Raw genomic sequence first — 23,285 nt, 5'->3', positions numbered from 1 at the left:
ACTACTTTCTGTGTGTTTTTTCGATTTGGTGGCTGTCTTATTTTGGTGTTTTTTTTTTTAACAAGTGGCACCATCGTGATAAGTACAAAGTAGAGAGTGCTGTGAGCGTAAAATTCTCTTTGAAATTTGCTCTTGTATTGGCTGTTGATCGCTGTTGAAATGACCAATGAGATCAGTTGTGTTAACAAAAAAATCAGTTAGATTGATTAGGAATCTGTCAATTTTACAGAATTTTTAACTAAAGAGCGACAATTTGTCTTCTGTTGAAATGACTAAACTAATTTGTTCGCTTGACAAAGAACTCGGTCGAATTAACCGTAATTCGATCAATTTCACCGAATCTCCGTTAAGTCAAGAACAACAGAACAGATTTGTTGATTTACTAGCACCATTTCTTTCAGTGAAAGTAGTGCAGGTTATTGTAGACTAACATACTTTCCTGACTGGCTATTAACATCACCTGAAGGCTTTAGCGAAACACGGTGTCAGCGCAAATCAAAGTTTTTCAAAAAGTTATCTCATGCAGAAATGAGCGCTTACAATTCTCTTTGTTAGTTTCTTAAATAACATACTTACTCTATTTAAAATTGGATAGTTAATTACAGAAGTTTTTTATAATATTTGGTTGCTTTCCCTGCTTCGTAACAATTGAAGTATGTAAATATCAACTTGCCGTGAGTGAAATTGTTGGGTTGGATAAAATATGGTTTAGTATCTATGACTGTGATCATTTGAATACAGCATCTGATGTTTATATTTCTGTTTTAAATAAAGTATATTCTGACATAAACTGTGGCTAAAGGTCAATGTATGAGAATTAAGTATAATAATGGCCAAACTCAAACGACGTTTTGTGACTCGAAACCGTAACTTTTAAATGTTTGAAATTTTATCTTTTATTTTTTTTAACCACAAAATAAATTTCATTGTAAATTTTTTCCTCTTCAATACAAAAAATTTTCAGCGGCACTGTTTATAATAGTCCATAACTGCCCGTTGTTGGTATCGCTGGGCCTGCTCCATTATTGTGACCACGCCCTGCAGTGCAATATACACTAACTTGCCTGTGATAAAAGCGTGACATAATTTTCGTTGTAACGTACCTATAAGATTGCATTTTTCATATTACCCGGAGTTGAACTGAGGATCTACTACCAAGCAAAAGTAGGGAAGGATCATAATTTTTTGAAATGCTATCTAAATATCTTGTAACTGTCTCTCTTAAGAATTACTATCGAGAGCTAATTAACTAAAATAAAATACAAATATGAGCCTTTCAGATTCAGCATCGGTTTTTGTATACACATAGATTTTCATACGGAAAACTTCACATACAAAAACTTCCTATAAATTTATAGCACTTCAATTTCAATTTCACCATTTCACCACGCACAAGGATATTCATCGGCCCCCATAATACCCCTCTACCACCAGTACAGTTTACAATTAATATAAATACCACTCTACCATATCATTTGACAACTTCAAATTTAATTAATAAATAAATTATATTTTGTGATATGAAGCTACGAGTATGTATGCAGGTGGATATGTAAACATTGTTGAATAAATACAAAACGAAATTAAATTTCGTTTAAATACACCTCAGACCTTCCCCTTGTGTTGGAAATAGCAAACGTATGTATGTATGAGTGTGTGATTAAGTAAATGAAAAAAAAAACCATACATTCATGGTATAAAACGAAACCGTAGGATTTAAGGCGGAGAGAGCATAAAACATGGCGGCTTTACAACGGGTATGAATGAATAGGAAAGACATTGGATATAGTGTTGGACCTTTAAAGACGCATATATATATAGGTATGTGTGGGTGTGTGTACAGCGCATCAAACACTACCACCATTAACTGGTTTAACACAACTAAAGTCAAACGCCAGTTGAATGAGATACTTTTGTATCTGGAATGCATGCAGGTGTGGTTAGTCTGGTTTTGACGGTGACGATGAAAGTTTTACTCCGCGAAAATCCGTTTCGATCACAAAAAAAAAAAAAAAAAACAAGAGAAAAAAATATGTTAATGTGATTATAATACGATTTAACAGGAATGTGAAATATATTTAAAAGCATATGTATGTATTAAAAAAATAACTATTTGTTAACGAAAATAAAAATTATATTTGAATAAAAAGGTATAGTGTGAACAAATCGTGATATTTCCAATTTAAAAAAAAAGGTGTGGAAATGAAAGATTCAGTAACAATTATAACACCTTCACCAAATTCAGTGAGTGAACAACAACAAAAAATGTCGAATTTAAAACCAAATCGTTCGCGGTTTATGATCAACGATATATTGGCTGGTAGTGCAGCTGCTGCTGCCGTTGAGGCTGCCAATGCAGCCAATGTAGCGGCGGCTGCTGCATTTTACAAACATCAACAGCAGCAACAACAACAAAATATCAACAATAACAATCAAGCCAATAGCAACAATGGTGGACATTTTTCATATATTCAACGTTTACAGCCATCACTTGAATCAGGAATGCCTGCACAACAGCCCCCGCCACCACCAAACGTACTAAACTCTCATCAACACTCGGGTCATGTACAACAACCACAAATGTTGCATGTGCGGGCGCCATCACATAATTTACTACCGTTACATACTCAAACGCCTGTCAATGCTGCAGCGGCTGCTGCTGCCGTTGCGCATAAAATTCATTTTCCCGTCGGTGCAACACAAATCGGATCAAATGGCTTAAATGTAGCTCAATACGCAGCAGCAATGCAACAACACTATGCGAATGCAGCCGCCGCCGTACGAGAACTTGATAATAATAGCGATTACCAAGATAATGAGGATTGTGACAGTGAAATCGAGAGTAGCGGTCCCCTGGATGACAACAGTGTTTGTAGTAATGGTGAGGTGAGATTCAGTTTGTAGTGGGCGGGGTGACCAATAGAAGGCACAGGCCGAAAGAGCTTGAGAAAGGCTCGGGCCAGAATTTTATTTAACAGTTAGGATCACCGTTTCTGCCCCAATCACCGCGAACTTTCGTAATGCAGACTTATTTTCAGTTAAAAAGTCCATATCGACTACTGTGTGAGATATCACCCTATCCCAGCTGCCGTTTCGATAGACGTTTATCTCAGGAAAGGTTTAATAACTCCTTATTTAAAAAATTTGCTCAAAAACGCCTTATCTCAGAATTCGGTTGAAGATCGCCTGACCTAAGAATTTGTTTCATAAACACCTAGCTAATATGAAATTGTATTGAAATTGAGCTCAGATAGGGCGTTTTTGAAACAAACTCTGAGATAGGGCGTTTTTCCAACGTTTTCTGAGAGTTAAATCGGAGATAAATCGCGTACATTTTTTTTTTTTTTTGATATTATATACTTTATGTCGAGTCAAAACAGCATCTACACACACAATGTTGCTATGAACTTTTCGTGGAGGGTTTGCCGGGGGGCAACCCTGTTTAGATAAACTTTTCTAAGGTAGATTTATGTCACTTGCCCCCGTGACATCACTTAGGCTAGAACCCTGCGCTTATATCACCGGCCAACTTATTTGGTAATCTCACCCCCACACTCATAAAAAATAAAAATGGTTTATAAAGATTTTAAAATTACATTTCCATATGAATTTCCAATTAAAAGAGGTTTCCAAACCTTTTTTTTTATTTTTTATAACAAACGGGGGTCACTTCAATTTTACCGCCCAAACACAAGGAATGCGTGAACACTCCTGAGGTATTGCTGCCATGACAAGCTTCTCAGTGAAATTTCATCTGCCTTGCCGATCATAGTCGGCATAAAACATATAGGTCCGTCCCGCAAGTTTGCAGGGAAAATCCAAAGAGGAGCACGACCGAAATAAAATCCTCGAATCCCTGGCCCGATGCACTTGGGGTAAAGATAAAGATACGCTCATTACCACTTACGAAGCAATTGGTAGACCGCTTGTATACTACGCGTCCCCGAAATGGTCGCCTAGCCTAAGGGTAACTCACAGGAAAAAAGTACAGGCCTGTCAAAATACTACTTTCAGAGCTGCTATGAGCTGTCATCTTATGTCCCATGAACAAAATCTATACAGTGAGACGAGAGTATTAGAAAGAGAAATGAAATGAACAAACAGTCTCTTTGGAATACCCAGAAATCTGGGCATCCCAACAAACATCTTATTGAAGAGGCCCCGCCTGCCAGAGACTTAAGAAGACACCTCCGCAAGCATTATGAGGTAATATGGCACCTGAGAACTAATCCGTATGTAGATAAAAGAAAAGCGGAAAGAGGTTCTCAGTGATATCCAAAAAAGGCGTCGGAACCCTATGCCAAGGATTGCTTGGCGAACCAATTTCTTAAAGTCAAATACCTTGAACTCGCAGTAGAGGAAAACAACATCCCCAGGGAGAAGCGCGTCACTCTAGCTCAACTTCGATCTGTATAATGTAACAGGTTAAGCTTTTACCTCTCCAGAATCAACCGACATACATACATAATGAATGTCCTGTTTTCAATGTGTCCCCATGTGTCCATGACACCAACCATCTTTTCAATTGCAATGTGGAACCAACACCTCTAACACCACCTTTCTCTCTGGCCCACCCCTGTTGAGACTGCAGGTTTCCCTCGACTTCCGTTAGAGGATATTGATGAAAATTTTTGAGTAGTGTCACCTATTGAATGGGGCTAAGCACTGCTACAAGAACAACTACAACGCAAATTGGAAGAGAAGCCCATTCATTCAAACGCGAATGGAAATAATTTTTGGCGGCTTTCACTGTAGCCCGACAGTTAATGTGTTGAGCAATTTTCTACCCAAACGAACTCATTCAATTAAAAGATGTATATTTTAGCTCAAAATTCCGTAGAACAAGATGCGGACCGAGTTTTCATGAATTTTTAATGGTTCCAAAGTAAAACTATGGACGAGGCAACTACATACATATACTGATATGACTTTCATGTGCTCGTATTTCTACACCAACTCATAGGTGAAACACTAAGAAATTGTAACAACTTCGTTTATTTTCCGTTTTAGTTAACAAAGACATGTTTGCACATGAATATCAAGATAGGGCTAAGGTATTTGTCGTATCCGTAAAAACCATTTTTTGATTATAATAATTGGTACATACATATGTACTTACGTTTTAGTATTTGGTACATACTTTTAGGCGCATATTGGTATCCAAAAGTATGCTTGAAGTGACGTACATCGGCCTAAAGTTAACCTTAAAACAAAGCACAGTTTAAGTCTGATTTTTATAAGAAACAAATGGAAAGTATATATGGCAGAAGTACTTGCTTTCGCGTCTTTAAGAACGAGTTCCTCAAACCTGGAGCCGTTTAAGACACTTGATTTAGATTATTATATTACTATAGAAAAGTAAGCCGCAAAAGGTGTGTATTATAATTGTTAGCTTGTGTCTGTGTACATTTAAGTACATATATACTTGGTCAAAAGCTTGAAACTCTTAAGTACTTAGGCAACTCTACATAGTGGTGGATGTTTTTATGAATCTGATATACAGTTTGGCGAATATTAAACTACGGAACGCGGAATTATGCATAAAGGCACAAATTAGGATTTTTTATTACTTTATTATTCCCTTCAGAGCTACGTGTGGGTTATACGTATATATTTCAAAAACACCGAAACTCAAAATATACGCATCTTAATACCTAACTAATCGGGATCTCTTGGGTTTAGTAGTTCTCTAACGGCAATGAAATTCCTACACACGAAGTCGTTCGAGCTATGGCTGCATAAAAATCATTCAGCTAAGGACTAAAAATCTTCCCTGTTTACTGCTCCGTCCAAAGAATTTCTGGGCTGACATAATATTCGGTGTTGATACAAGTTGAAATGTTAAACTTTCAATTGATAACAAAATTACCTTCCTTGCGTTGCCGTTTCTCGCTGCACGACATACTTTTCCCCTCTTTATACTGGCCGGAGAACCTGAGCTCATGTCGAGAATGTCACAGTCAATAACAACACCATCTGTGATGCTGTGCCATAATGGTATTCTTCCTAAACGAAGTGGAAGCAATACCTGTAAACCGTAAATTTGAGTTGTATGGTGTTGGATGGACCATGGCTATTGTTTGAGGCGCATTCGAAGGTTTTGTGTGATGCCACAGCTAACGAAAATTTGTCGTCTCGTGACTTGTATCTACTTGTGTAAAAAGACATTCGTATTTAATATTTCTGGACATATCCGCTTCCATTGCACCACGCATGGTCACTGGACAGAGCCCTCGGAGCGCTTATTTCGACCCAGTCTTCACAAAAATTTGTACACTTCTATGAAAAAGATTTCGGAAGTATAATAAAGCCATTATGACTTTACCTGCAAACTGAAAGTTTACTTTTTACTTGCGCTGAAAATTGGGTGGGATTGGCCTTTAGAAAACTTATATGTACCTTATACGAGTCTTATACAAATAGATAACAATTAAAAAAAACTGCTACTGTTTTAATTCTCTCAGAATTTCCCTATCCCTATTAGACTCCACAAAATATTCCATCAAAATACAAAGCACGTTTTATTGTTAACAGATGTAATTAAAAAATTAATTTTTTTGAAAAACCGTATAAATACCAGCGTTACTTCTTGATAATTTTTAAAATTTTTGTGCTGAGAATTTTATTTTCATGGTACGTTTTATAAAATTGTTATAAGTTTAAAACATTAAGAAATGGTAATTTTAAAAAGTTGTATAAGCCTTTTGAATTTTTTATGAAAAAGGCCCGGCAAGTTATCTTTTTAACACAGAGTTGAGTATGAGCAGGCCCGGCGATAGGGGAGGGGGAATGGGGGGATTCCCCGGGCCCGGGGTTTCTGCGGGACCCCGCGATTTAGAGGTGTTAAGACATTTGTTTTAATTCAGGAGATTCCTTAGTTGTTCCATGTGAAATTTTGAAGCCGAATTTCAAAAGCAACGAATATCTGCATTTCGTTTTACTATTATAGTGAAGTGTGAAAAATAAAAATATATGTATATACATATGTATATAAAAAGAAAGGCTAAAATGTGTGTTAGTTGGTCGCCGGTGTTTGAAGAGATGCTTCGGTCGATTTTGTTCCACATATGTTGCGTATACCTCACGCGGTGTTTATTACACAGGTTTGGTTGCTATCGACGTACAGGGTCTCGAGATATAGGCTGAATCGTGGAGCCGGGTACCCCTAGAATGTGTTTATAGAATATGTATAACAAATGAAAGCTGTTGATGAGTGCTTTAGTACAGGGTAGTTTTCATACCTATTGGTGACTAAGGTCTCGAGATATAGGCCAAAACGTGGATCAGGGTAACACTAGAATGTGTGGGTAATATGGATATCAAATGAAAGCTGTTGCTGAGAGCTCTAAAGTAATTTTCAGTATGATATTCGATTTAGTCGCAACAACCTGGTAAGAATGCATGCGAAGCCGAAATAAAGACATGAATTAATAATAGCCACATACCTATTTACATACGTCCTATTCGATTTGCCTGAAATTTGGTATACAAATTTGCCTATATTAGTATTTCCGATCCTTTTTCCTTGAAGTAGCCCAGAGACGGACAGAGTAGAACCGATTCGACTATTGATAATGATTCTTTGCCTGGGCCTTCGAACAGTGAGGAGACAATAAAATTATCAAACAAAAATGTATGTTTACTTGAATCCGATATCGTAAAGTTTTCGTGGTGACACTGATGAATGCTCATCTTCAAAAAGTCTTCCAACAATACCACCAACTCTGTATCAAAGTCCAGATTATTTAAACGACTTCGATATCGGTACCGTGAATAATGAGTTCCTGCGATCTGAAGAAGTCAACGAGATAATTCGTCGAGGTCGTCAAAGGTGCCCTGTTATTTTTCCACGTGATTGTCATGACGAGGCATTTCCTACCTCGTTGTTAAACAGAATCTTGCCAAATGGAGAGAAAGTTAAACGTGACTGGTTGGTGTGGAGTGCCAGAAGCAATGCTTTTTATTGCCTACCATGTCGTCTGTTAAGCATCAATATTTTAAATCGACCTAAAATTTGTTGTCCTGGCGGATATTCGAAATTCCAGGAATGGAAGAAGCTATACGATGAACTGCCATCACACGAAAACACTCAAGATCACATTAAATGTTATATTCAATGTGATCTTTACAAAATCTAATTCAAAAGGAGACAACAATTGATACACTTATCAATGAACAGCTAATCACTGAAACTCAAAAGTGGAAAGAAATTTTATATAGAATTTTGGACACAATTTTATTTTTGGGTGAAAGAGGCCTAGCTTTCAAAGGCGAAAGTATATATCTTGGTGAACGAAACGATGGACATTTTTTTGGGCATCTAAGATCTCTCAAGCGATTATGATCCGATACTTAGATATAATTTTGAGAAAGTTAGGATTTCACAACGACAGCACAAACGTTTACAAGTTCACTATCTTTCCCCAGACATTCAGAACGAGTTTATAGAAATTTGTGCAAGGCAAGAAAGCCAAGTATTTTGCTATTATCGTTGATGCTATGCCACGTTGACTACGTTCATTTTGCGCTAACTCCATTTCAATTCGAAAGCAACAAATTTAACAATTCAAGAACGGTGTTTGGCTTTCGTGAATTGTAACCAAAAAACTGGTCAGAAAATCGCTGATCTAATTTGCCATACTCTAGGTAAACATGAAATCCCATTAAAAGATTGACGTGCACAAGGGTACGATAACGGCGCCAATATGAAAGGAGCTTACAACGGAGCACTAGGTCACATTGTCGACAAAAAATCGAATGCTGCCTTGTGCAACCCACAGTCTCAATTTATGTGGTGTTGATACTGCAGAATGTTGTACGGCTGCAATTACTTTCTTCGGAGTTGTACAAAAGTGTTTTACTCTTTTCAGCAGCAGTTCACAACGTTGGGACATCCTCAAAAAAATGTACCTAGCCTTCTTCATGGTCTTTCAGACAAAAGCCAAATTTGACTGCGCAAGCATACGGAGATGTTACCGGAATTCTCAAGTACATCAACAAGTTCGAATGTATCTTTCTGTCCTCAATTTAGTTCAAAATACTGACTACCATTAATGAAAAAAACGTGGTCCTCCAAGCTAGAGGCGCCACCATAGATGTTGAGGTCAGACATCTAGATGCCTTATTAGCTGATTTGAAGTTGATCAGAAACCAATGGGAAACAATTTTAAACGAATGCAAAACAGTTGCTATTCAATTGAACATTTCGCCAAAGTTCCGGACATTAGAAAGAGAAACCCCAAAATACGTTCTAAATATAATTTATATGAGATGATTACGGATGATTCAGAGTCTGATTTTAAAAGCAATACATTCCTGGTGATCGTTGATTCGGTAATCACTGGCAATACTGAACACTTTGAAGCTATGAGAAATTTGAGCGAGACGTTTTCTTTTTGTGCTCTTAGTCAAACATTTTTTTTGATGTAATCCATCAATAATGATTCATGAATGAGACGACATTAATTCAAATTAATCAAATGTATTGTTGGATTTTTTAAATGGTGCCCATAAATGGTTTAGTCCGGGCCGGATTTTCTCTCTACGGCCCTGCGTATGAGTTTAAGCCCTTATCTCAGGTTAACTTGGTGTTCTGCAAGTGGGCTTAAGAACTTTATCCGTCGGCAAAACCTTTAAAAAATTAATTTTGATTCATAATTTCAATTACGTAAATCGGGATACTTTTAAGAAACTCGTTCGTCGTTTAGAATTGTTTAAAGCAAGTAGAAAACATTTAACCAGTACCTAAGTTTGAAGTTCTGAACAAATAGTATATTAAAACTTGGCTAAGATATTGGGCCATACTAATAAACATTTGGTCTACTTATTTGTCTAGAAATTATTTCTGTTCAATATATTTTTATAATAGAGTATAAATGATAAGCACATAAGCAGATAACAGAGACGGGGTAGAGCTTAATGCACCAACCTTCACTCATATTTGATTGGTAATATGCAAAAAATATCAGCCTCACTCAGCTATGGTGGTAGCGAAGCTGAAATTCACTAAATTTGAATGCTGGTAGTGAAAATATTATCAGCCTCAGCTTAGTGTACAAATTTTCTTAGTCGTAGTGGAGAAAGAAAGGACTATCGATAAGTTGGAAAAAATTTACGCGCTCAAAATTTGCTGCACTACCTCCAACTATGACAGGTATAAAGCTCGTATACGTGAATACTTATCCCAATTGTATAATTAATTTTGCTTTTTGATGTAAAAATTTCGAACAATTAAGAAAAGCCAGTCGCCTATTTTTTATAGGTATTACAACCTAAGGCATTGTGGATCGGTTCAGTAATACCAATTTCACACAGAAACTTAATGGGATCACGATTTCGTTTAATAAAATAATTAATTCTTCCTTTTCGCACAAGGCTTTTGGCTTCGCAAAAAAAAAAACAAAGATTATGTTTCTTACAAAAAAAGTAGTTAAAATAGGTAGCAGCCGCTTCCTCTTTATTCTTATAATTTTCTGTTTTTCGTAAATAAATTTTTGATTTTCATTTGTTCGATTGACAATAAAATCGGAAATAGCAAGCAAGCCCGACTAGATGTTTCACTCTAATTGGCATCCAATAAAGCAATAATGAGTTTGAATTAAGAGTTTGAATATTGTATTGAAAATTGAGTTCAAATAGGACGTTAATGTAAACAATCCGACTAATTATTTCATTAAGCCTCTGTAAAATGAATTTGGCATAAGTCTACTTAATTTATGAGCCAACGATTAATAAGTTTATGGAGATATACGCAGGGTTTATACGGTTTATCGCAGGGTAAATCGAGTGCGGCTTGTCACAAAAAGATCTCCCCGCGCAAGGCCACAGGACTCCGAAAAATATGCAACCTTTATTTAGTTGTTTAATATTTGAGCTACCAGGGCGTATGAGCAACCTAACTGGAAAATTAACAACAAAGTTCCTTACAAACGCACCAAATACGGAGTCACAAGGAATTATAAAAAGCTCCTTGGAGGGGTGTTTACGGATTACTTAAATTTATTTTGTCTTTGAATTGTGTACCTTATGTTAAAACGTTTCACTTAGTCGGGAATAGGAATAAAAAAAAACATCAATAACAAGAATTCAGAAAAACGAGTATTGCAGCCCCGGCAGTCGAAAAAAAATCAATTTCAAAACACCCGTACGGATTTTTTTGAGACTGCGCAAATACTTTTTTCGGGTCCTCTCTTGGAGGGTATTCAAAGTGCATAGTACCCTGCGGACTCTTTTGGTTGGCCATGATAGAGCTCTAGTAATATTTAATATACACTTACAGTCAAAAGGAAAAGGCCAACGATTTCTCTCTACGGTCACCACAGATACTTAACGAAACTTTTTAGTTCTTGTGGTGAACATTGATAGTTCCTTATCTCATTACGCGAAAGTATTATGCTGAGTGCTGAAACGCCTTGGCTACAGTGTCAGTTTCATTACTGTAACCGACGTAGTTCATGTAATATTCATTTAGAAGGAGATGTTATCAAATTTTGTTTGTATTTTATAAAAAGTGCGGCAGCCGTGGATTGGTGGTATTGTGCTTCCTCCTACAACACCGAAGGTCCTGGATAAAAGCCCCGAGCAAAACAATACCAAAAATTTAGAAAAACCATAGAAAAACGATAGCAGTTTCACAAGCACTCCAAGTGTACTTCATCCATGAAAAGCTTCTCAGTGAAAATTCATCTGCCTTTCAGCTGCCGTTCGGAGACAGCATAGACCATGTCCCGCCAATTGGAAGAAAAGCCCGGCCTAAATTTCTCGGAGGTAAATCGCGTCAAGTAATTATTTATTTTATTTAAATAAAAATGTGAAAAATTGGATCAATCAACCATGCGTTCCACGGGAAATAAGGTCTGAAAAAATTCAACGAAACCGAAGATTTTACTCTTTATAAGAGTTTCGTTCATAAAACCAGGGTAGACCAGCGCACATGAAACGGGAATGTTTCATAAAATGCATAGTTTTATTTTGTACCTATCGTCGGGTTTCTCCTTATAAAAAACTTTTTTATGATCTAACAAACATTTCTGTAAATATTTTTAAAAATAACTTAAAATGAGTTTGCTATGATAAACAATATATGTATGTATATCAATGTCGAATTAGAATACATTTTAGGTTTTGAAGTAAGGGATTGTAGTTAAAACCATTAACTTAATTCAAATATGATGACCGTTTTTATGAATTCTTCAATTTCCTAAAATAATGTGTATTGCTCACAATTACGGTACTGTCCATTACACTGTTAATAAGAATTGTAAATACGCCATGTAATTGGTATGACAATTAAGGCACATTTCTAATTAAAAAAAAAAAATCATGTTTTCGGGGTATTGATTTCGATGTCCCGAGCAATATTTTTTTATTTGACCCACCCTAATACATATGTTCGTATCGAGTTCCAACTTACAAAAGGACAGTGTAATTTACTGTGTATACTAAATACATTTCAAATTACAAAACCTTAACAATTACAGGTGCTAAAGACGAAGACGGGAACAGCGTTAAAAGTGGATCCACCAATGATGCTCACGGCCTGAATAAAAAGCAACGTAAAGCACGTACAGCCTTTACGGATCACCAATTGCAAACTCTGGAAAAATCCTTTGAGCGTCAGAAGTATTTAAGTGTACAGGAGAGACAAGAACTGGCTCACAAGCTCGATTTAAGCGACTGCCAAGTTAAGACTTGGTATCAAAATCGTCGGTAAGTTTTGCATTTTCATATTTAACCAATTTGATTAAATTTCTTGATATAAATGTGAATGGGAATAAGATCCTTTTAGTCATGTATACATTGCGATACATCGACCAAAGAAAAGTTCATACCTTAACCCCTTCGCCGGGATTAGTGAAGTATTTAACGAATTCAGCTTGGTGGGATTTCTTTTTTATTATAATAAATAACTTTCCTTAAGGAAATTATTTTTTTAGCAGAAATGTTCAGACGGCTGATTTTTATTTTCAACGACGAACATTGGTCTTGACTCGACTTTTTTGGTAGCAAAATGAAGATCAGCATCTACCAAAAAAGGCCCGTAAAATCACCTGACTAAAAACTTGGATTTGAACGCCACATAATCGATCAGAAAATTAACTCGTATAAAGCAGATTCCTAGTAGACAGTATAAACCCGAAACATTGCACAAGGCGGTCGGAACTTACTATTATGATAACCCTTAGAAACCAAAATATTTCTGTAAAACTTGATTTTTAGGAATAAGCTAATATTTCAAAATAATATAACATTTGAGATTATCCGTTGTTTTTTATAAACCAAGATGCGCGAAATCTACAAAAACATTTGTTTAGACATAAAACTACAAACAATGGCTGGTGATTCTTTCACTATTTTTCTGTATTATTTTCCAGGTGTGAAAGGTGCAACATGTACGAAATCGATAAAAGGTCCATTTAAAGGGCGTTTGGAGAAATTTGTTGTAGTAAAGTCGGAAAATCCATTTTACTATTAAGTAAATTTTACACTGCCCTTAGTTAAAATACATAAGTAATCATTTAAAAAATGTGAAAATTGCACAGCACGAAAGGACACACTTTTTAATTTGCCGCCAAAAGAAATCTTAGAACCCATTAGAGAAAACGAGCTTTAGTTCCGTCCTATGAACCAAATATACTTTTTCGGAAAGTGGAGAAAAAATAAAAAGACACGTGTATCGGTGATTTTCATGTACATGTCAGAATTTTTGTTTTTTATGGATAAAGTATAAAGCTCGTAGTGTCCGTCTGTCCGCCTGTGTGAAAGACTTTGGATCGATTTTTAGCCCTTTTTTCGTGATTCAATCGAGCTGAACCAAATTTTTTTAAAAATAGATTGTTATCAATTCTCAGATTTTCCTGCATTTTTTTCTTTTTTAATGGTTATCGGTTTTTTTGTAACGGTTTCAGCTCATTAAAAAACCGATTTTTTTTATTAATTTTATTATATTAAAATTTAAAATTGTTACATTAAAAATTTCAATGCTTTTAAAGAAACTTAGGCCTTTTATTTTTGCGTTTGTAAGCATTTGTGTCAGTATCGCGACAAATTGACCAGCAGTATTCGCCAAGCATATGCGTAATCTCTTGTCCTTTAAAGCGCTTTTCAATAGCCGCAATGTTCTGATGGAACCTTTCGCCATGCTGATCGCTACAAGCTCCTAAATCATCAGGGAAAAAATCTAAATGATTGTGAAGGAAATGGATCTTTAGCGACATTAATATGCCCATTTCGCCACATGCCGAAATCATTTCTGCAACAATATTTTTATAATTGGCAGCTCGTTTGTTGCCAAGAAACTGCTCAATAACGGCAACTGTGGCCTTTCCATGCACGCTGTTTGAAGAATAAAGTTACTGACTGCCCTCTTAAAAAAATACCTGCACGAATTTTTGCGCCGCTCAATTTCGGAAAAATTTTGCGCAAACTTGCAATCGCCTCGCCCTCACGATCCAGTTTTTTAACAAAATTTGATACGACACCGAGCTTAATATGTAGTGGTGGCAAACTGATTTGAGATGGCTGTAACAGTGGCAGATTTTCTATACTTTTTACGCCTACTTTGTAGCATGTTCGCGGCTTCCACTTAAATTCAGTGTAATGCTGATCTCTTTTGCGACCTTCCCATGTAAACAAAAAGCACTGGTGGGTTGAGTAATCCGACCACTTTCAAATCGCAGCATATTTTCCAATTATGCTCTTGGTACTTTATCAGCTAAAATATTAATTCCATGCCTTGGTATGTTTCTTTGAGGTTTGTGGCATATGCAGCACGACTTTAAGGCTGTTGACCGATGCATCGATGCAAAGTCGCCACTCCTCTGAAATATGAGCGTAACCAATTTTTGCAAACATCGAATTAATATCATAACAATAAACCAGGTTTTTTCCCCGATCTTCCTGCAATTTAAAAAATTCGTTATATGGAATAGTGCTACGTCGATCACGAGCGGCTGTTATTTTAAAATCAGCCGCCACTATATTCCACTGCTTAAAGCATGATGCAAAGAGTTCCGCTGTTCTCTTTGACAAATTTCCGTCTCGTACAAGGTCATTGAAGTTGGCTTGCGTTACTAAATGCGGCATATTTCCACGAGTCTGCCTGCAAAAATTCAGCTCGATTGGGTCACGGAAAAAGGGTTAAATATCGATCCAAAGCCTTTCACACAGGCGGACAGACGGACACTACGAGCTTTATACCTTAAACATAAAAAAAATAATCTGACGTGTACATGAAAATCGCCGATACACGTGTATTTTTATTTTTTCTCCCCTTTCCGAAAAAATATATTTGGTTCATAGGACAGTATGTGCGTAACGCGGTGTAATAGGTATAAGATATGATTTAAATATCGTGGCGTGGAGGTAGCTTACTCGCCTACCGCACCGAAGGGCCTAGGTTCGAGTGAAGTAACATAAAAACTCCTTAGAAAAAGTGTTTCGAAATAGGGTTCTTGTGTATTTCTGCCCTGAAACCTTCTCAGATGCCATTGTAAAGGAAAAAAGCTAAGTAGCACACGACACAAAGCTCGACTGAAGTCTTCGCGGAGGTAAATGGCACCAAGTTATTGTTGTTATTATATGACTTCAATGTTAAGAGTTGCACTACCACAGAAAACGACTCTAGTTTGAGATTCGAATTCGCGAAGGCTAATTTTAATAAACTCAACCAAATTTTATCTACAATAGTTTGGCCTAAATACGGTGCAGATATTGACAAAAACGTTTCTGACTTCAACGCCGTCATTCACGCTGTTCTGGACAGACATGTACCTAAGCGTAAACGTGTTTTCACTGAACTAGTCCAAATATGGTACACAAAAGAACTGAAATCTTTAAAAAACAAAAAAGCGCGTTCCTTCAAGCTGTACAAGAAGACGGGGTCACACTCCGACTACTTGAAGTACTCTATATTGCGTCATAAATATTTTGAATTAAATAAAAAGTGTTACAATACCTATATCTGTGCCATGAAAAAGAAAATAACTTGCAATCCGAAAGCTTTCTATAATTTCGTGAACTCTAAACGTGGGGTTAAAGGCTTTCCTTCTGGTATGAAATACCGTGATGATTTCTCTAGCGACGATCAAGTTATTGCTAATTTATTTGCACAATTTTTCAAATCTAACTATTCCGCTGAAATAATTTCTTTGTCTAGTGAATACCCGTATGAACTTGACTCACTTAACGCAATTAATATTCCATCAATATCTCCAGAAGAGGTTCTTACATATTTAACTTCTTTGAAGGAATCTTATAAATACGGTCCTGATCTAATTCCCACATGTTTTCTTAAAAGATGTGCAGAACACATTTATCTGCCCCTAACTGATTTATTCAACATGTCCCTAAAACATGGAGTTTTTCCTTTCGCTTGGAAGGAATCTTTTCTAATACCCCTCCACAAAAACGGCAGTAGGTCATGTGTAGAAAATTATCGAGGAATTGCAAAATTGTCTGCCATCCCAATTGCCATTGTTACTAATCAGCTAACATTTTCCATTTCTGCATTAATTGCAAACTCTCAACATGGATTCTGTAGAGGCAAATCTACCATTACCAACCTACTTGAATTCACAACGCATGTTTCTAATGGATTTAGAGAAAATCTTCACACCGATGTTATTTACACTGATTTCAGTAAAGCATTTGATAAAGTTTCCCATTCATTGCTTATCCACAAGCTGGATCGACTTGGTTTCCAACCAGGTCTCACTCAGTGGATATCTTCTTATCTCTGCGGTAGAACGCAACAAGTAATTTTTAAAAATACTCTTTCAGAGGTCATTAATGTTCCCTCTGGCGTCCCACAGGGCAGTCATCTTGGTCCAATTCTGTTCTTGCTATTTATTAATGATATCTGTACCATAATAAAATATTCCAAAATTTTAATGTATGCTGATGATGTAAAACTCTTTAGGTCTTATGAGTCTATTGAAGAACGTCCATTGCTTCAAGCGGATTTAAACTGCTTAGTTGCTTGGTGCAACGCGAATTCAATGCCGCTGAACATCAATACATGTAAGTTCATGTGCCTCTCTCGGAGATCTTTGCCAGCAGCCTCTTACGTAATTGATAATTTTTGTCTTGCATCAGTAAATTATTTTGTTGACTTGGGAGTTACGATGGATGCTAAACTTAGTTTCAACCTTCATATTATGACTACTGCCAATAAGGCTAGAGGTGTTCTATCATTCGTGAAGAGATGGTCTAAAGAATTTAGTGACCCTTATGTAACCAAAGCCCTTTTTACCACATTAGTTAGGCCGATACTAGAATACGGATCAGTAGTCTGGAATCCGCGATATCAAGTTCATGCAGATAGGCTTGAGTCAATACAGAAGCAATTTTTACTTTTTTCTTTAAGGAATTTTCATTGGGACTCTGCATATAATCTTCCACCTTATACTAGTCGGTTAAGGCTTATCAATCTTCCAACTCTCGCTAGCCGTAGAGAAATGCTAGGCGTATTATTTATGGCTAAACTACTGAATGGACTAATTTCTAGCCCCTTTCTTTTGAACGAAGTAAACTTCAATGTCCCATCACGAGTGTCAAGACATTACAAACCTCTTCTTTTGAGGCAGTGTAGAACTAACTTCGAATTAAATGAACCTTTCCGGTGTTTGTGTTATGATTTTAACTCTCACTCGAATTCATTTGATATAACGGATTCACTTTTTACTATAAGGAAAACTGTCCTATCCTATCTTAACTCGTAACAAAATAAAAATAAAAAAAAAAAATAAAAATCTTTATATGCTAAATCCTTAACTTATTTAACAATTTACTATATGTATAATTTTCTACTGTTATGGGTTTTTCTTTTTTATAATAATTATTTTTATTAAAATATAACCACCGTTTATCACTCAAATAGTCTTCTGAGAAAAAATCTTATTAAAATCTGCGGCTTCAGTGATCAAACGTTGATATTTTTTTCTCGCGTTTCCGAAATGATGAATTCATATAAGAGACAAATTTAAAATTATATTCAAATCACAACGCTTTCATTTTTTTATCACTTACTTATTTTAAGAAGAAGCAGAAGTAGGTAATGTGACGAAAGTAGTTACTTGATCTTAAATCTCTCCCTTACGCTGTTGAAATGTATTTTATGGGGTTTGGAGGCGTTCCCGAAATTGTTTTTTTTTTTTTTTGGAATAACTAAACAAAAAACACTTTTCAACTTAAATTCTCCCCTTCCATATACTACATACATATATTTTTACATCACATTCACAATTCTACAGATTTTTAACTTTTCAAGCTCTTAACTCTGCGATATTTTGACAACGTGGACATTTTTTTTGCACCTCACATTTTATTTCAAAAAATGGCGAAGCTACGATCCGATGAAAAGAACTGGGCCATTGAAAACCAGTAGAACTGGCCATTGTTTACACTTTTACTTAATTACAAAGGCAAACCAGAAAAAAATTGTATGTATGTTTGTTTCTCGTTTCAGAACCAAATGGAAGCGCCAAACTGCCGTTGGGTTAGAGCTGCTGGCCGAGGCAGGGAACTTCGCTGCTTTTCAACGACTTTACGGAGGGACACCATATTTGGGTGCATGGCCATATCCTGGCGCACAATCACCGCATGGTGGACCAGCACCTTCGAGTATTGATTTATATTATCGCCAAGCGGCGGCCGCTGCTGCAATGCAAAAACCACTTCCATATAATTTATATACAGGAGTTCCTAATGTGGGACCTCTTGCTACTTTACCCGTGTCCGCTACATCACCTTTTTCGCATCTGTCTGCTTCCAGCTCCTTGTCATCCTTAAGCAGTTACTATCAGAGTGCTTCGGCGGCGGCAGTTGCAGCTGCGGCGGGCACAGCCTCAACTGCTGTTATCAAACCAATTGCATCACCGCCGTCTCCGTCAATAGCGACTGCAGGACATGTGACGCAGGTAAATGTGACGAATGAGGGTCGATGTTCATCTCGTTCACCTACGCAACAATCACCTTTACGGCATGTTGAACTTGCACGCTCCCCAAGTCCAACCCTTAATCCAGGAAGCCCACCAGGGCGATCAGGTGACAGCTCACAACCTCAGTCCGATGACGATGATCAAATTCAGGTGTGAATCCGCATTTATTGCAACAGTCAACATACAACAAGTTCAATGTACATACATACATACATATTATCATTTATTGATACAGAGTTGAGTATGAGGACCGAGATTCGGTAAAACCAGGATTTTTGAAGATGTCTTAATTTATTTGACTTATAAATGCAACACCGACACGCAGGTATTTAGAAATATGATCGCCAAATGTACAGCAGAAATAATTTTCAACTTAAAGATTGTAACAAAATAATCAACAGCAATACATATTAATGTACTTTTCACATATATAATACATACATAGTTAAGTACATACTTTTGAAGTATTCACGTCAGCTGATAGTCAATGTGGATGGTTAGAAACTCTATTTTCTTAGGGTATTTTTGTGTTTGTAAACTTTGTAAGAAATATATCAAGTTAAACAGATAAAGTGTTAACCATGTTCACGTCAAATGTCTTTCCTTACCTTACGTGAATAATTTATTCATACTAATTTTAGTGAGTTTTCAACAATACATTCGTAAGTACATACCGCCAAATAGTTAAATTTTTTTCGCTCAGTTCGCCTGGTTTTTTGATTTTTTATATCTTGAGTGCAAAGAACATTCTTGGATGGTCCAACAGGGGGAGGGGGGTTTATCGGCTTGTCCTGAGCTGTAAAGGCAGGAGACTTATATCGAAGGGTGCAGATTTGCTTGGTCTATTATAATGTGGCAAGAAATTTTATTATGTAGCATTCCATGTTTTCATTTGGGAAAAATAACCAACATTTTTTTTTTTATTTGTATATAAACAATGTAATTGAAAGCTGCATATGTGCTTATGTTAAACAGCAACAAAAATAAAGTGTGTTTTACCACATTTGGGTACATGTCAGCCCAAAAAGAAAATATGAGTGAAACGAATAAGTTTTAATATATAAAAACATTTTTTTATTAATTTTTGAAAAAAAAATAAATCGATTTTTTCAAGATTTAAAACTTACTTGTCTCTTAGAGAAATTTTTAGAATAAACAGGAGAATGAATTACCTTAAAAAGTTCGATATTTTCGTGCACTTTTTCCTGAAAATATTTAAACAAACGAAATTTTAAAAAAAGTTTTCTAAATTATACTATTTGAAATCTCAAAAGCTTTCTTTTAAAGAAAAATTGAATTCGAGTGACAAATAAAAACTGAAGCGTATTTTAAGTCCTAAATTTAATATTGAACCACTCTGAGGCGAAACAAAAAGTAAAACCAACAAAGCGATATTTTGAGGGTGCGTTGTCCTATGTGACTAAATATTAGGAATCAGTGCCCCAAAACACATACAGGTCCATGGTTTTGATCCCATGTACAGACAACTTTTCCTTTGTGTGCCAGAAATAGCATATATTTTTTAATTTAATTCTGACCTTTTGTTTGCTAATTGCATAGCAACAATGGCTCAATATTCTAGATACGAAGGTATAAAATGTGGCCTAATCCTACTATATGTACGATCACATTTTCCAATAAAAGAAGTTACAAATATCTTGTGTGACGGACTCACTTGCTCTGGCCTGTGGGAGAAAAATGTATATATCGACATGTCGTAGGAAATATATGTATATACAAAGAAATCCCAAATCAAAATTTTGAAAGTATTACTTTCCGTTTGACATGTCAACATATTTTCGCAATACATAGCCGGAAATGCTTGTACGGACAGCTTGAACTCAGTCACAGAGTGGCCAGTGCATTTGAAGTAGAACAAATTAGTGCCCTTCTTTAATTTTGTTTTCAATCCGTGCATTTGAAAAAAATTCTTTATTCAGTGGTATATTGAATCTGTATCACTTTTATTAAGCTTAACTACTAAGAAAAAAGGACGAATATTGTTTGATAACCGATCGAAATATCCAACCATCATAGCAGATATTTCTTCTTTTTTTTTTTTTGACAAACCATTTTCTTCGGCGACAACCAACAAAAACTTGATCATCATGATCCATAAATAACTTGTTTATATTTCTTAGATATTTTTGATAAATTTACTAGCAATAGTTAACTAAGCACTGCTTATTCCGTGAGTTACTGCGGAAAAGAATTTTTTATGAAAATCCCATTACTTCTATTTACTGATTACATTTCCATTCACAACTCATTTTTTTTATTTTATTCGGTTGGTTGTGTGTTGTGGCTCCTAAGGATATTTTTCGGGAGGTGTTAAGTAAGAAGCCGTTCCCTCGAAAACGGGACAGTATATCTAGCAACGAGGAATTTGAGAAGATCTTTATTTTTATGCTAGCTCTGCTGTTATTCTGAAACCAAACAAGCTCTTGCAATTAAGCCCGCACAAAATAATTAAAGAATAAGTAGAATCAATATCTTAAGGCCCTCTAAACGTTGAAGAACAGCATCAGTAAGTGAAAGTGCATAATGTTCGTCGATTAACCCGCCTGTAGGCCGGGGCCTAATATACTACTTCTTTTAATTTCTTTTTATCAGGATGCCATTCATTGTCAATGCACAAGTTGAAAAGTTTTATCACTTTCGCCCCAAAAAAGAGCCGGAAAAAGTGGCTACGAAGCCTCAATCTCAATTTTGTTTATTTTGGACAGTTCGAAGATTTGACTTTCCCAGCGACAATATGTTTTATCGGAATAATATTTGTTTTTACTTTTGTCAATAGTTACACTAAAAAGTTTAATAAGATTTTAGATGGTATGCTTTAGAAAATTAAATATTTATGCACATATGTATGTATGTACGTAATAGTTGTAAGAATAGTTTGATATGAAGAAATTGTTAATTAAGTAGACTTATATTATAGTTAGTGTCAATATTATTTATAAATAATTATAATTTTTTTATTATTTAATGGAATTTATTTTACCTTTAAATTTGACATAAGTTATATACTCTGAAACATTAATATAGTAGTATAATGTTTACGTTTAAAAATGTACGTACGTATTACCTGGATCAATCAAAAATTATGAAAGAAAACAAAAAATAAATAAACGAAAACTCAGCAAGCGATGTATTAAAACCTAAAAGCATCGAATTTTTTATTTAAACCTAAATTGTTGCATTTTAGTTCAAGCCTTTTGTGATGTGACGTTCCAAATGAGCGGAGCCAATATAGATTATATATAGACATACATAAGTATGGAATGCACTGTTGAAGGTAACTCAGTTATTTCCTTATACCTATATGACACTACTTTATTTTCGTGTATTTTTTCTTGTATTTTATCTTAAATTTTTTGTCGCACTCCCTCCTAAAACGGCTTCAGTACTGGTGTAAGTATGTAAACTATATTTGAAAAAACTAACGAAATACAAGAAAAATACAATCTAGTTCATTAAAAACAAACGAGCCAGTTTTATGTCGATAGGTTTTTTTGACATTCGGCCGTTTTTTCTTTATTTTTTTTTTCTGACACATGAAAATTTTGTTTTTAGCTTGAAAATTTGGTTCATAAATACACATTTAAATTCGACTTTCTTGTAAAAAAAAGTGAACCATTAGAGACCGAAATAATTTTCGCGTGTTATTTGCATTGTTTTTATTGTTAAAAGTGTTAATGTAAAAATAAAATGTAAAACATAAACAAACACATGTCAAACTCACTAATTTTAGGGGAATAGTGGTCTCGCTTTTTCATGATAGAAATTGTATTTGTGTTTTAAAGTTCCGATAAAGTTTCGTCAGTTTTTTTAGCTTGGAATCCAAGCAAAAATAAAGTAGTGTCATATATGCTTTACTCGACTTTTGCTGTTATTGTTTGTTCCAAATAAACATTTGGTGAGATTGGAAAACCGCATATTCAACATTTACATATAAGCAGTGTAAGTGTCACTTTCGCCGCTGACTTAGTGAGGTGGTGACGTGCTCTGCCTACCACACCGCAGGTCCTGGGTTCAACATACAAAAAAGTTTTTTTTTTTTTCAATTAGAATAAAGTTTTTCAAATCGTGGTCGCCCCTCTCATATGGTAAACACCCTGAATGTATTTCTTCATCTTACTTACATATGCCGTTCGGAGTCGGCATAAAAGATGTAAGTCTGGTCCACCAATTGTAGGGAAAATTAAAAGGAGCTCGACCAACATTGGCCTAAATCTCTGCGAAGGTAAATTGCGCCAAGTATTTCTTTATTTATTTTTTTTTTCTCTTAGTGTCACCATCAGTTATGCGATTTGGTGTGTGAAAATTATGGAATTTCATCACAATCAT

At 35.6% G+C, this 23,285-nt stretch overlaps 1 protein-coding gene across 2 annotated transcripts; it reads left to right on the top strand.

Annotated features, from left to right (window-relative positions):
- Positions 1-1,971: 1,971 nt before the first annotated feature.
- Positions 1,972-22,102, top strand: B-H1 (homeobox protein BarH1). Of its 2 annotated transcripts, XM_067778503.1 has the most exons (4): positions 1,992-2,090; positions 2,151-2,881; positions 12,480-12,708; positions 18,467-22,102. In XM_067778503.1, exons 2-4 carry the CDS (start codon positions 2,203-2,205, stop codon positions 19,092-19,094), a joined length of 1,536 nt encoding a protein of 511 aa, XP_067634604.1. In that variant the 5' UTR covers positions 1,992-2,090; positions 2,151-2,202; the 3' UTR covers positions 19,095-22,102. The 2 variants fall into 2 exon arrangements, with proteins under 2 accessions (XP_067634603.1, XP_067634604.1); XM_067778502.1 differs by having other exon boundaries at positions 1,972-2,881.
- The last annotated feature ends 1,183 nt before the right edge of the window (positions 22,103-23,285 follow it).

The sequence above is a fragment of the Eurosta solidaginis genome, chromosome 4 (assembly GCF_040869045.1).
Source record: "Eurosta solidaginis isolate ZX-2024a chromosome 4, ASM4086904v1, whole genome shotgun sequence".
Lineage (NCBI taxonomy): Eukaryota > Metazoa > Arthropoda > Insecta > Diptera > Tephritidae > Eurosta > Eurosta solidaginis.
This window is presented reverse-complemented; position numbering and strand designations above follow the sequence as displayed.

Bases quoted from the DNA above. Each gene is read 5' to 3' on its own strand.
- B-H1 (XM_067778502.1), top strand. From the start codon at position 2,203: ATGAAAGATTCAGTAACAATTATAACACCTTCACCAAATTCAGTGAGT. The intron at 2,882-12,479 runs GTGAGGTGAGAT...TAACAATTACAG, and splicing joins CAACAGTGTTTGTAGTAATG to GTGCTAAAGACGAAGACGGG. The intron at 12,709-18,466 runs GTAAGTTTTGCA...TTCTCGTTTCAG, and splicing joins ACTTGGTATCAAAATCGTCG to AACCAAATGGAAGCGCCAAA.